The sequence below is a fragment of the Gallus gallus genome, chromosome 4 (genome assembly GCF_016699485.2).
Source record: "Gallus gallus isolate bGalGal1 chromosome 4, bGalGal1.mat.broiler.GRCg7b, whole genome shotgun sequence".
Classification (NCBI taxonomy): domain Eukaryota; kingdom Metazoa; phylum Chordata; class Aves; order Galliformes; family Phasianidae; genus Gallus; species Gallus gallus.
Genome location: NC_052535.1, coordinates 35,386,978 through 35,402,449, shown reverse-complemented (window position 1 = coordinate 35,402,449; position 15,472 = coordinate 35,386,978). Strand labels below are relative to the sequence as shown.

At 35.9% G+C, this 15,472-nt stretch overlaps 1 protein-coding gene across 5 annotated transcripts in view; it reads right to left on the bottom strand.

Annotated features, from left to right (window-relative positions):
* Positions 1–15,472, bottom strand: part of CCSER1 (coiled-coil serine rich protein 1) — a 624,313-nt gene that overhangs the window by 359,766 nt on the left and 249,075 nt on the right. For all 5 annotated transcript variants that reach the window (XM_004941036.5, XM_004941035.5, XM_040699150.2 and 2 more), the window contains exon 6: positions 2,438–2,648. In XM_004941036.5, coding sequence (XP_004941093.1) covers positions 2,438–2,648 — 211 coding nt within the window. The remainder of the gene's footprint in view (positions 1–2,437; positions 2,649–15,472) is intronic.

Genomic DNA, 15,472 nt, shown 5'->3' with positions numbered 1-15,472 from the left:
ATCTCTTCTTTAGTTGCTTATACCATTCAAACCAGGCTACTTATATTCTCTTGAATCATACTCAATTTTTGGCTCATTTCCTAAAACTTTAGTGTGTTTATAACATTTTTTGTGCGCATTTCATTGTTACTGCTCTCCTACAGTTATACCAAGGGTGATGCCCTCTGTATAATGTACGGGTTTGCTTTTTACAGAGATATGAAATGTAAGCAATGATGCTATTTTGCAGCATTCCTCATATTATTTCTGCTATTATTTCACTATATAGCTATCACTGCTATTATTAGAGGTCACTCATTTATTTATTTATTTTAAAGCAACAACAAAAACAACCAAGATACAAATAACATCTCAAGGCAGCAAAATGAGTTTTAGATAATCAACAGATTGATCAATTCATTCTAACCAAATCAGATTTTGCTTCAGCTGTGTACTGGAACAATCCATACTACTATAAGATATTCTACCTCAAAATCATTATTCAGCACCTCAAAAGTGCTGAAAAAAATAGGGAGATAAATTGCAGTGTGTATTTATTATATATGCACAGCATATTCACAATATCCAACTGTGGAATTAGTAAAAGGCTGTTCTGATTTCATAAGGAAGGCAAGACAAAAAGAAAAGGAGAGATAGGAATACGTTTTGCATTGTATTATAGTCAGAAGGGAAGACAGAAATTATATGGTAAAAAGGAAGAAGTGAGATATTCAGTGAATAAGAAAAAAAATTAAATCAGTATGAATTACATAAGAAGGTGTCAGTAACTCAGGTATATTAAATATCTTGAATTCCTTTTGTGGAAATCATGCGGTGAATGCTTTTAAATATAAAGTTCTAGAAAGTACAACATACTGTCATATAGAAAATCTCAGTAGAGTCAGAAGCAAGTGTAATGGAACTTGTTAGTCAAAAACAAAATGGTTATCCTTACCTTTAAGTTAAAAATGAATGATTTTAAGCAAAACATAACAGTCACACAATATGCTACCAATGTAACCAGATGAAGTACAACTGATGTCTTGTAATATTATAATCCTTAATATTTATTTGCATTTTTAATGTGGTTACAAATCCTGCTCAGTGGACAGGAACTTTTAAATCCACTCCATATCCCTACATTATATGAGCAAGAACTGATTGAGAATTAATTATTTCAGTTCTGTATTCAGCAAAACAGAAGTCCACTGGGAAGTTCAATAGCATAAAGTTCCTTGTGAATTGAGGAAAAGTGAAAGGCATAGGTCTCAGCACCCCGAAGAAATATGCCATTTAGGAGGGCTAATGCACAATTACTATGGCTAAACTGCTGATAAACAATCTTCAGACACGAAAACAATTGGTTGACCTTAGATACAGACGATTAGGAAGTGAATACTGAGGAAAAAAAAAAAAGAACTTATCAAAGCTTCCTTTAAGTGTCTCAGGTAAATGTCACTTCCTCACATGAAGTTGCGTCAGTGGAAATTCTGAATATATCTTAAGTAACAAGTTTGCAATGATGCAGTTAAATATTGGCATGGCTGCCCAAGAGGCTATGGAAGCCCCATTAAGGTACCCCCATTAACATACTGAAGAGTAAAATAGGCAAGGCTCTGAGCAACCTATTTTAAGGCATCCTTGCTTTGAGCAGACTGTTTGCATCTGCCTAGAACCCTCTGAACCCAAGCTATTCTACAAAGTCTATGAATGATACAAATAAAATACGTAGATATCAAAGAACAAGCATGCTCTACTGCACTGACATCAAGATGAAAACCTGCCATAAACTTATCTGAGTCAAATTTTCACAGCTGGAAATTGTAAAAAAAAAAAAAAAAAAAAAAAAAAACCCACAAAAATAATTTGATTTATTCTAAAATCCTGAACAGTGTAAAAGATGATTTTCAAAGTAACACCAGCAGTCTACATGAGAGGCAGAAGAATGTAGCAGAACAGGACAAGTCAACACTCTTAAAATTGATATAATGAACTATGAAATCTGAGTTTATCTGCCATTTATAAAGCCAAGAGAGTAACCTTTAGGATTAGTACTTCTACTTTGAACAATTTTTCCTTTTGCATCTCTTCTCTGAATAAACTGCATGTGACTACATACCGATTAACAAATGCATTAAGAGAACTGTAAAGCCCCAAAATAAGAGAGGAAGACAATACAATTTGTTTTGATCTAAATCAATCCACCACCTTTTACGTGAAAGCTCAAGAGCAGCTTTATTCTCTGCACACCAAGATGGCAGCATCTGTTAAACTCTGTTACTGTATAAACTTTCTGACTTTAGCCACACTGGGGCAGAACTATTTATATTTCTGCATCAATTTCATATATTCAAAACATATTATGAGACATCGAGTTCATAAACTCTTCTGACCTTCTTTTGCTGCTTAGCTCATTAATGCAGAAAGCTATTAATTTAACAAATGAGTGGGCAATTACCTCCTGAAGAACCCTCTTCATTTTCAGTAGCAATGTCTTTACAGCTGTGCAATCTTGCAGCATCAGTCTGAAGGGCAAAGATTCAATGCCTCCGCCTTCTTCCAGACCAGTAAAAGGCCACTCCACGGATGGGCTGCCAGCCAGCTGGCTAATACGGGGGTACCTGGCTTCTCCTTGTTCTACCTCCTTCGACAGTTTCAAAGAGAGGTTCCTTAAAAGAGAAAATAGAAAGATCAACACTGAAATGAGAATGAAAATAAAGAACACAGCAATTGTTATGCTTTAACAGAAGTAATGTTAAAAGACACATTACGCATTCACTTTTTGAGCCTGCTAGCATGAATGGCCTTATATATACATAAGGCCATATGGTGTTAGCAATAAAATATGCACTTAGAAATTCACTACTTCCTACAGGAATTAGGACCATGCTATCCCAAGCTCTTCAGAAGAAAGGCGTTTTGAAACAAAATATCCTATGGGCAAGGCTGCTATGACTCTATTATTTTTCAGTTCTGCTTTATGAAAAAATGAATAATCACATAATTTGTATGCACTTTGAAAAGCTAAATCACATTCTTTTGTATGCTTTGACTTAGAAACTCAGAAAGAAAGGAAAATCACTAAAGAAAATACTCTCTTCTAGGCTGGACCAGTGATACAAGATGAACATAATCTTCTGTAAACTGAAATTTGAAATTTAATTGATCTGTACTCTCTCTGAAGTTTAGTTACCAGTGAAGGTATTTAAGCAGAACACAAAACAAAACATTAAGCTGTTGTTGAGAATCCACTAAAGACAACAGAAAGATTTTGAAAGATTTAGAAGGAATACCAGTATTTTGCTTTTTACACCTGAAATCCTGTTTTGTGTACATATTATCTTCCTTTAATATCAGAGCATGCATCAGACTTTGCTATGCTGGAGATTGTCTAGCACAGATCAACAAGACCAACAAGGTACTAGAGCACGCAAGTTAAGAGAAAAGGCTAAAAGGCCACTCAGTTTTCCGAAGAGAAAGAAAAGAGAGTCTCACTGGACCAATCAATATCCACAGTGAGAGGGTTCAGATATGATGGAACCAGACAATCTTTGGGACTGCACAGAAACAGGATGAAAGGGAATCGATGGAAGTCAGAATACAGGAAATCAATTAGGGATCATGTTATTTATTTATTCACTTATTGCCATGAGGGCTGTCAAACACATGAATGGGGAACCAGAGAAGGTATGGGACCTCCATCCTTAAAGATACTCATAACATGATGGGACAGAGCCTTGAGTAACCTGCTCTAATTGGACCTGCTTTGAGTTGAGGCATGGACCAGAAACTTGCAGAGGTTCCCACCACCTATGTGACTCTATGATCTAGAGGTCACGGATTCAATCAGCCAAAAACAGTCAGAATTAGCCAAAAGTTTAACAGTACAGTAACCAAAAAATTTAAAAAGAGATTACTTGACATTTTGATAGAACAGAATGTAATTAAAACGACCAAGGATTTTTCTGGCATGAAAGTAACCACAACCTCAATGTTTCACCTATTTTATTTTTGAGCAGTAGGAAAAAAGGAAAAACCTCAATGGGGAATAAACCTGAGAAAGTGGCTACACTGCAATGACGTTATATTAACTACTAGCAAATTACAAAAGGGCTATAACAATAATGCATGACACCAATATGCATACTAAGTTAATTCATTGTAATTAAAGATATTAACATATGTAAGGACAATTATTACTATTATCCTCTTTTCAGCGGTCTGTGGGGAGAGGACAAGGGGAAATGGCCATAAATTTGAGCATAGGACATTCTGCACCAATATGCAAAGGAACCTCTTCTCAGTAAGGGTGACAGAGCACTGGAACAGGTTGCCCAGGGAGGCTGTGGATTCTCCTGCCCTGGAGATATTCAAAACCCATCTGGACACCTATGTGTGTAGCCTGCTGTAGGGGGCCTGCTTTGCATGGGGGCTGGACTCAATGATCTCTAGAAGTCCCTTTCAGCTCCTACAATTCTGTGATTCTGTGATTATACATTTAATGTATACTTCCAATTTTCTGTTCCATTGGAATTTTCATGTAACAAAACTGATTCTGAGTTTTAAGTGCTGGCATCCTCTGGAAGAACAAAGACATCTTTCTAAGTGCGATATTCTTTCAAGTTAACTTTGGTTTCATTATAACCACATGCAAAAAGGGATTAACATGATTTCTTATAACAAACGATTCCTAATGCCATGCCAACAAATGGAAAAAAATCTACTAGAATTATTTTTATATATTTTTAATATATATTTTGCACGCTATCCAATGTACATTAGAGACAGAGTGTCAAGAAACTGACCAGAAAAGGACACAGATTGCCCTGCTGGCCAATGGAAATAAAATTTTCTAATCTAGGGTTTTCAACACTCTGATACAATAATTAAATTACAGCATCTTAATTTTTAGAATATATTTAAACAACTTTCTGAATTGAATATTTTGTGTCTTTTAAAATAATAATCTGAAGCAGATGGTAAAGGTGCAGTTGACAGAGGGATATTAATCCATTACTGATTCATAGCCTTTATTAAAGAAGCTTCAGGTATAAATCATGCAAAGAAAAATCATCTCCTAACAGAAGTTTCACAATATAAGCCACCCTTAAGGGGTTTATAAAAAAGAAGCCATTTTCAAACTATTGAAATTTCCACTTGAATAAAATTTATGAAGCCTAAAAAGCACACTATTTGAGTAATACAGAACAACAAAGTCCTCTTTTCTTCCTGCCCAATGCCTGCAGACTGGGAGATGCAGAATATTATAAACAATGTTTCATCTTCACATGGTGAGACCCACCAAAGCCTCATCTTCATGAAGGCATCTCTTACAGTACATTCTAGGAAGAATTTGGCATCAACAGCAATATGCAGCTTCCCATGTGACCAGACAAACCAACAGTGCTCCTGGAGAAGTATCATCCTCTGCTACATGGAAACAATGCAATGTTTCAGAGTGAACTCTAAATCTTGAAATTCAGCAAGCCTTAATTTCAATTGAGGAAGATACTTCCAATGACTTCATTGGGCTATATGCTAATATCACACTGCTCAACACACAAAGTGACTGCCTTTTCAAGTACAGAACTAAAACATGAAAAGAGCCATAGTAAGACATCACAATACACAGCCATAAGTTCAAAATCTAAGTCAGCTGCCACTGAGAAATGGATGTTCAGAGCTGGCACACAGTGAGTGCTTGCATTACATGGTACCTCTGAATCACCTGAGTAGAGTATAACCTATCTCTGAAAATCACGATCTGATACAACTCCTTTTACTTGCTGCAGGAAAAAGCTCATCTAAAATTCATTTTAGAACTGATATTTCATCAAATTCCTCATTAACAATGTCTATTACTATCGTAATCCACTGCAATTCATCTCAAAGCAACAGCAGAGATTTTTCAGGGAAAAAAAAACCTTACTAAAATTAGAAGTTTCCCTATCATGAGTGGCCAAGTTTTCAGCTTGCCTGGGCTGCACTGAGTAAAGAGGAATAGTTTGGGGCCAGTATTTGCTTACTGTTGAGTAATGGTTATGCACATAGGGCTGGCTGCTCAGTGAAGAGGAGCCTTTGCTGTGACAGTGTGGAGCAGGGAGTGGGGCTAACCACTGGCTGTTCCAGCTTGCTCACAAACAACTGTGCCTCTGAGGCTGGAGAGGGGTACCTCTAGTAGTTAACCAAACTGTACCACAAAATGTTCCCAGGCAGCAGAAGGCCACAGCATTAAAGCACATCTGAAATATCTTGGCCCAACCCAATTATTGCTCTTTCAATGATTCCCTGGCATGGTTTGGTTGCAAGTAGAGTTTGTGTGGATGTTAGTGGTGTAGAAGTGTCCTGGAGAATGATCCCACATAGATGTCACTTCAGATTCCTCAGCAGAGCTGTGGAGTTCTTTGCCTTGAGGCTTGAAATCCAGCCAGACTCTTGGGCAAGGGAAAAGCCAACTTTCTTCAGAAAACTCTGATATGAACCATGGGGGGAGTGGCAAATTAATTACAACTGGGAAGACTGGGAGGAAGCTGCTCTCAATTTTCTTCCAGATAACAAGCAATTTTCATTTGCTGTTTGATGAAGATCGAAGACTGACAGAAGTTGTACTTAAAACGCTGGCTAGGCATCTAGATCAACACCACAGGATAATAACATAATACGCATTGCTCAAGTAGGGTAAACATGAAGCCTGGGGAACTGTACAGCTGAATGTTACATCTACAAGGACCACAACTGGTAACTGAGAAAAGCAAGCTTAATGTCAATACAATTAACATAATCATAAGATTTTGAAAGCCAAAGAAAAACTTGTTACAATTTTGTAAATTTAATAAAGAGTGAAGACCTGTGCAACTTGGTGGCATTCTGAGCTTACTGCCTTGTTTCTGTTTTATCTGTACATACCAACTGAATACCATAAACGCATTTCTTCATTTTGAATGCATTAAAAAAAAAATCATAAGACACAATATCCACATTTAGTAAAATGGCAATGCCACCAAGACAGAGCAGTTCAATTTCGAAAGTAATCTTTAATGAAATAGTGAGAGAGCATTAAAATAATCAGTCAGTGACTCTTAGCATTTTAATAGCCTCTATAAATCCAGTGTAACTGTGCGTTAACTCAGGAACAGATATGACTGTGCTTCAAAGCTGCTTTCCCTTAAGAAGGTAAAACAAGAATAGTTTTCTTATTCCAAAGTATCTTTAAAGGGTTTTTACTGTAAAAGAGAAAGACCCACAGATTTGCAACTTGAGCTAGTTTAAGTTATTTTTCCCTTCTTACTGATCCACAAATCAATGTTTTGAAGAGCTTATGGTAATTTGGACTTCACTTACATAAAGATCCCCAGATTACACAGAGTTTAATCTTCTTAGTTTTCATCAGCAATGCTCAAGATGCTGCTACATCAGAGTTAGCCTAAGTCCCACAGAGTCTGCACTTCTTGATACCAGCTTAACAGAACAGGGAAATGTAACTCTGCACGCATCAGGAAGGCTCTACAAGCTGAGCAAAGGACTCCAGTCTTTATGGGAAGAACTGAGATGACCTCCTCTCTCCCCCAAGGGCATATCTTCTAAAGTAGCAACTCAGAGAAAGTCTTAAATCATTTGTCTTCAATTTGAGTGTGAAATGCTATATATACATGTCTAAAAACATCACGTGTGTATATATTCATATTATATATCTGTACAGTTATAAAAATCATACATACACATATATAAATGCATATGTATTCAATCTTCATAAATATTTCAGCAAAAAAAAAAAACAAACAAAAAAAATCCACCCTAACTCACTTGTTTATAATGTGTCCCATCAGGAAACATATAGTCTTTTATACTAGAAAAATGTTATGATCTTGATACAAAGGTTATAGGAAAACAGACCTAAAATTTTTTTTCATATAGATGTGAATAGCCTTCCATCCACATTTTTTCTCTCATCTGGAATTCCTGTTTCTCACCAACGGCAAATGTTTGAAAGGGAGTCTCTTTTTTAAAAAAAATCACTAATTACTATTTTGAGATCATGTAATACACATAGGAACAATTATATCTGATTTTTAGAGAACAAGCTGCCTACCTCAAACACTTTCAAAACCAAGTTCAAAGCACACTCTACTATTCCTATAACGAGACACATTACTTTCAGTTTCTACATACACCCCAAAATGAATCCTAGTCTCTGAGTAATTTCTTACTTTTCTAATTTAGTTAGAGATGCACTGTATCCTAAATGCTTAAGAATTCAAAAAAATAAATTTATTTCAGAAAAAGGGAAGGCTCTATATTTGGCAGTACCAAGGCACAAAGTTTTGAAGGCATGTGTCTAAGTATCACGATAAGCATATCAATTTGCTGTTAGATACCTAAGCATTCTCAAACTCCAGTCAAGGAGGATAAAAATTCCCAAACTCCACACTCAGTTCCACGAATGGGTTGCAATACTGAGAAGATGAATACATAACCCAAACATAAACACTTCGTTAATTACCCATATTAGCATTTTGTGACATCAGATCTTTACACTTCACCTTGTCCAGGCTCCTCACCCGATTTCTCAATATTACCTCTGTTCTAACAGAGAATGCTTCAAAAGTTAAAGGGATGACAACTGAGAAAATTAAACTGCACTGTGTCATAAGGTACATGTTGTCTGACATTTTACAGCTTTTAAAACCATATATCATTTACTGGTACTCTGATGCTACGACTTTTCAAGGTCAGCCATTTGGAAAAAAGATATTCAGTATCTGTCATTATCAAACTACACACCCACACATGAATGTGCACACAAACTATAATAGCAAGTGTTTCTATAAGTTAAAAGACTGTCAGCCTTTTCCATTATAATTCCTTTTCTTTCAAAGGCTTATATCACAGCCATAAAGATTTCCTTTAGGCTAGAACTTGGCAATCATGAAATATGGAGTCAAATTAAAAAAAAAAAGTTTTCAATTTTTCAGCTCTTGCTAAAGTATAGCTCATATAAGGTCACATCAAGCATTTCTTTTCTTTCTCTGCAGGAGTCAAGAGCTCTGTTTACATTCCCAGATCTAGCACACAAAAACATAACACTTGAGATCTTAGTCCTTTTCTTCCTCCTGGAATCTATTACGAAAATTTAAATATGATACAAATAAGATAATGTAGTGCAAAGCAGTAATCAGATAATGTGTAAACAAATAACTGTTTGGAAAAGACCAGTGGGGCTTATTTAATTTCAAGTGGTAACAGGGCAGTAGTAAGTAGAGTAATACAACAAACAAGAAAACATAAATGAGTGAGCACGCTTAGTTACATACAAAATAAATAAATAAATAAATAAATAAAACAAGCAGTAACTTGTATTACATCTCTGATTGGAATTTAAACAAAACAAGCTTTACCTTTAATCTGGACTAAGGATAAATCTATCTGCATAAATATACATAATTCTGGTTGGACACTGTCCGAGCATAGCTAGAGGCACTCTGTATCTTTTCCAAATCTCACTCCAAATGTGCTCCTTACCTAACCCACTCAGCTGACCTGGGATTAGAATAACACAAGTTTGATCTAGCAGTGAAAGAAGACAGGTATACAAGTGTGCCAGGCAAGTTTCTACAAAGTTGGGAAGGTGAGAAAAATACATCTGTTCTATCATTGCCACCTTCTACATAAAAATGTTTCTCCTCATCTTTGCTCTCTGCTTGGAATTTGCTTTGAGAAACTGAGAATGTAACATAAGACTTTTAGCTTGAGAAGGCTAATAAATGTATTTAAAAAAAAAAACCTGGAAAATTAGGATGGATAATGGACACGATGACTGCTTTCCAATAAGTACAAGTCATCACTCTATTCATCCTTTAGAAAGAAGACAAAGCCATTCACTTTGAGTCCTGTCTGACTTGGCTTTTAAATATTTAGTAAGTTCCCAACGACAGTACTACTATCTAAATCAAGATAATGTCTTTTGATGAAGCTATTAAGCATTAAGAAAATTTCTGTGAAGCAATCAGGCAACTCATTATACCTTAAGTTGGTTGAAAGCTTCAACAGAGATTCCTAACAAACAGTCAGTTTTAAGAGTCTAATTGATATTTACTGAAATACACAAAGTATTTTAGTGTAGCTTCAGCATTCAGCTTGCTTGCTTTGCATCCCAACCCATAGGCACCTTCGGCCCAAGACAGTGACTCAGGGAACTCTTTCTGGATTGGGTTCAGGTACAGAATTTCCCTGGCTTCAGGCTACATCAGTGATTGAGAACAGATAGAGATCTAAATAATCACACTATAGGTTATAATGTTGCAGACACACACATTCCTCCATTAGCAAAAAAAGCATATGCCTGGAGGACCAAATCACAGGTGAATACGGGGGACCAGAAGGAAGAGGACCAAGAGGTCATACCATCTTATCCTGCTTGACTTAAGGAATGCCTGGTAGGACAACTACATACTTAAAAATCTGTGTGGGTTCAGAAAGTTCTATCTAGTAGTCCTAAATTTAATTATTAGCACTTTACATTTTCACACAGTCCTCAGAATAATAAGCAATTATGAACATAGTTTTTTGAGTGAAGAAATTATTTTATTATCTTCAGTGGAATCAACATAATGGACCTACATGTTGGTGAAAGTATATGATCAAACAAATTTATCCCTCATACTTCTCATTGTCCTCTTTAATGGTTTTAAGAATAACAAGAAAAGAGTTGTGTTTCAATTCAAAGGATACCTGGATACTTTCCATCTACTTTATGTTACCACATAAAATAGTTTGAACCTAAAGTTATTGTTGAAGTATATTTTATGTTAAATCCTCTTTCATAACCTACAAATGAAAGCATCTAATGGATTTAGTGACATGATTTATTAAGAAATCCAGAATGTGCATTCTACTCTATTTCCATTCTTAAAAGAGATCAAAGAAACATTATGTAAGTAACACGATATAAAATTTCTGTCTCCAATGCCAAACATCTGAACAGTCACAGTGACTCCAAAAATCTGTTAAAAAATAAGTAACAAATCAAAAAGAAAAATTCAACACGAATGCTAATTAAACATATCAGTTATCCAGTAAAGTTTGCTAATAAAATACATGCAGTTCCTAGCACAGTGGTTGCAAATAGTGTTTTCTTGCCAGTTGAATACTTGTGTATATGTGACTATGTGCACATGCCTATATATTTGTTTTGAATTAACAAGGGGAAATTTTCGAACTTCTAATGAAGAATGACGTTCTTAAGTGAGAAGATATATTAAAAAATATCTCCTTCAGTCCATTCACTGATGCGTAATCTGTTGTGTCATGATTAACAGCTTCTGGTAGAGTAGGACACTAGTAAATAGTATGTACATTTCTCACAACTAAATAAGATAAACTTTCCGGATTCTAGTCAAAACCGATCCTAAACAAAGTGTAGGAACACAGGACATAAAGAAACTTCTTTTCAGAATAACTGCCTAAAAACTATCAAAGATCACTTGGAGCAAAAGTAATATTCGGATCTTGTCTACGGAGAATGCCAGGCAACATAGAAGTAAATAGTATTTATCCAGACATTTGTCACCTTATGTAAGAGACTGGGAGCTTCACAGGTCCCAGGAACCACGAGCCTTCCAAAGCCTCCAATTCTCCCCTGAATACCACACAGCTCAACACATTCACTTGCAAAATGCCACTGGCAGAGAAGCCAATAAATTATTAAAAACAAATTCTCAGCTATATATGGAGGTGAAACCCTGTAAGCTGTGGGACCTCTGGGGCATGAGTTCCTTGTGAGTGTCCTCCCAAGCTACTGGAGGGTTTGTATTCATTCAGGCAGGTTTCATTTAGAAGGCAGGTGTTGCAGTATGCACACTGGGATTTTAATTAGTGAAATAAACCCCTCTAAAAGCACGTGCTCAATATTCTTTTAACAAAAACTTTAAGAGATCAAGCAAAAAGAAAACAAACTAATTAATGTGTAAGCTAACCTAATTGCTTTGTTCTTACATGATATATTCAATCACACAGTGCCACAGCAGAAACATATTTTATCATACTGTACAAGTAGCCCACCTACAGAAGAATTCTCAGACTGAGCTAGCACAGTCTTCTCTGTTTTTCATTGTAAATAACTCTTTCAAAAAATAACCAGAATATTTAGTCTAACTTGACTAGAACACCGCAGCAGCATTCCTGTCCTGCACTCTTACAGAACAAAACATTCCTCATCCCTCCTTTCCCCCATAATGCAACGCGTTATATCAGAGTAAAATGAAACAATTGGCAAATTGAGGCCAGAGGCAGAGGAAACAGAATTGTTGAGTACAGCTGAATACAAAGAACAGATCTCTGAAGGCTCAGATGTCTGGATCATATTTAAATATGTCTAAATATTTATTTGTACTCCAGCACATAGAAGGAAGTAGTGTGTAAAAACTCAGTAGTAGCACTGAGCTGTTTGTCGCTTACGGTGTTTTTGTTGATGCGTTGTTTCTTGATCTGTGAGAGCTTGCAAACTATGCACCACCAGAACCCTTATCCTCTCTAAAAAGACTCATTTTTCTTTCAGTAAGAGGAAATTAGGTCCCCTACCTTTAAAATTTGCTTGCTTTCTTTTTTTAGATAGTCACATAAAAATTAAATGCTTTTTTGAGTTGTTTAATTCCCTGGTTGTTACATTCTCTACTCCAGAAACTCTACTTGAATTACCTGAATATCTGGAGTTACTGTAATTGCTTTTAGTTTGCAATGCCAGGCCAGTTTAAGGTTGCAAATAACATGAAGAGCAGTATTGTGCAAAATGATGCAAGTTTAGAATGGGAGCATCTCATTCAAAACATATGGCTTTCAATTTGATTTTCACATCTGATGTCTGAATTCTTTTGAGCTGTACATATTTTAATTTTGCACAGTAAACAGAAGTAGTATTTTCAGCACAATTTATTTCCATTTAACAATATGTTATGACCTGTACCCTTAATTTATTCAAAGTTGCAACAAATTTGATAATGAAAAAACAACATTTGAAAATGTAGCTTTAAGGAATTTATTAAAAATGTAGTCAGATTATTAAATTTTAATAGAACTCAGAACCTCTGTGAAACATGGAATGTACATTATGTAAGATTAATTAATAATTTTAGTTACCAATTTTGCAAAGTCTTTGTCAGAAGAGCGTTATTAACAACATACAGCCCTAATAACTGTTGGAGTATGTGTTAAAATTTGCTTCCCAATGCTCCCGCTAAATTGAGATATAACTGAACTGGACTCCCATATACTCCTAAGGCACTTAGCAATACCTCATCAGCTTTTGGAGTAGACTGTTGTTTTTTTTTTTTTTTTTTTTTTTTTTTTAAGATGATAAAACTGGCATGAAATGGCAGTTTCTAGCCCGTATTGTTGCTGCAAAAGCTAGATCTGAGCACACCTATGAATTTTGAAAGTAGAAGACAAGGCTCAAAAAGTATATCTGAACACATATAGATATGGTGCAGTCTTTGAATTTTAGCATCACTTGACTTACGACTCTCGTTCTTCTGTGTTGTTAGTGCAAGGCCACCCTCCTTCCTTTGCTTTCAGGGCCAGAAATCCATTGAAAACCTGTATTAGCATACATATTACTGTCCAGGCTAACATTCTCCATATCTGACACATAAAAACTTGGAAACTTTTTAGGGCATACATGCATCAAGAGGAAAAGTGTCATAGAATTATTCATGGGCCACTGGCAGAAAGGAAAAGAGAAATAAAGGGATTGTTTAGGATGAGGTGATGGATGAAAATCACTCAGTTCAGTGGCATTACCAGAATGTTTTAATTTTCTTTTTTTTTCTTTTTCTTTAAAAAAAAAAAAAACATAAGAGTGGAGTGGGCTTCATTTGTTTTTGTTGTCAATAAAACTACTTTGTTTTATGCACTTGAACAAGCAATGAGACACTTTGAGAGCAACTGAAATACAAGGAAAAGCAAACATGCCTAGAATACAGACCTTCTTTAGGCTTAGACTTGTAATTAATCTGAGGTTTCTCTGTTTTAAGACTCATGTCACAACTTCAGTACAACCTACAACAGAACAGATCGTGTCATGAAGTGCACTCTGTGCAGAATTTGGGTGGGTGTTCTCTTGAAGGCTTTCACCGAAAGTGTTGCTACCCAGCTCCTGGAGCCATCCCTCTGTTTCCAGCATAGGCAAATGGCAGCGTTATCTCATCCTTACATTTGTACACACTGAAGGGTGCCTGACATTTAAAAGCAGATAACATTGGCTGGTAGCAAAGGGGAAGGTTTCTATTCACAGTAAGCTGCACAAACAATGATCACTATCTTTGTTCAATTGTCTTTGAAACAAAGCTCAGAATGCAAATGACTGCCATGTCCAAAGAGGAAAAATGATAAAAGTCTTCCCCTTCGGCTGTGACACCTCCCATGAGAAATAACTTTGTGCTGGTGAATGCAGTGAAGAGTACTGGTCAAAAAGGGATAAAGTTCATTATTTTCTCATATGACTGGCACATACTATAATGCGGTTTCTCACCTTAGTTTGCTACAGGCAATTCTGTATTGTTGTGAGCAGTCAACAATGTAAAAGAGAGGAGTATGGGACATCCCTCACTGGACTTCTTGATTCCATATCTTCTGTATACTATCCCTGGTCTCTGCACCTGCATCCCCACACACTAAAATTCCTGGCATTAGCCTATCAAAACTACAGAGCTTTTTCCACAAAGTAAGGTGATTATCTCCCTTCACACACTCTCAGGATACTACCTTTCTTCTTCCGGGAGAATGCATGCAACCAGCATAATAAATTGGCATAATTAAGTATAGTTAAACTGAACTAAATTCTGGCTGAGCTAGAAGATCCTTTGACAGTCATTGGTATGAGGGTGTCAACAAAACTCCAAGCATAATCTGCAGGCTTTTCTCCTTTCCAAGAGGACCGCTGTCTGTCTTTTGCTGAATTAACTTTCCAGCTTGGCCAGGGTCATACACACACAACATTTGCCAGCAAAATCTGTCAGCAGGCAATTATTTTTTTCCCTTGTGATATTTTTATTAGCTCCAGAAACAGCATTCAGAAATTTTAGTATCATTGATCAGATAAAATGAAGCCTCTGGACTCGGGCTTGCATTTTTATTTTTTATTTTTAAATACAGCATAATTTGTCAAGTCTTTTGTTTAATTTTCCACCACAGATGCAATATTTAAAAAAAAGAGAAATTCCTAGATCAGAACACAATTCAAGCAAAATCAGTTCTAAATTATTTTACAAATTCTGTAACATTATAGATAAACTTTGGGGAACTGAAAACACAGCTAAGAATTCATGAATTAATGTTTGTAGTTACTCCTTCACCTCATCACTCCTGAATAAAGCCTTTCACAGGAATGACAGAGACAAATAAATCACCTTAATTAAATGAAGAAGAAGGGAAAAAAAACAAACAGTAAGTCAGATGATTAACACCTTCACATATATGTCAGAAAACATGGAAGAGCTAATCC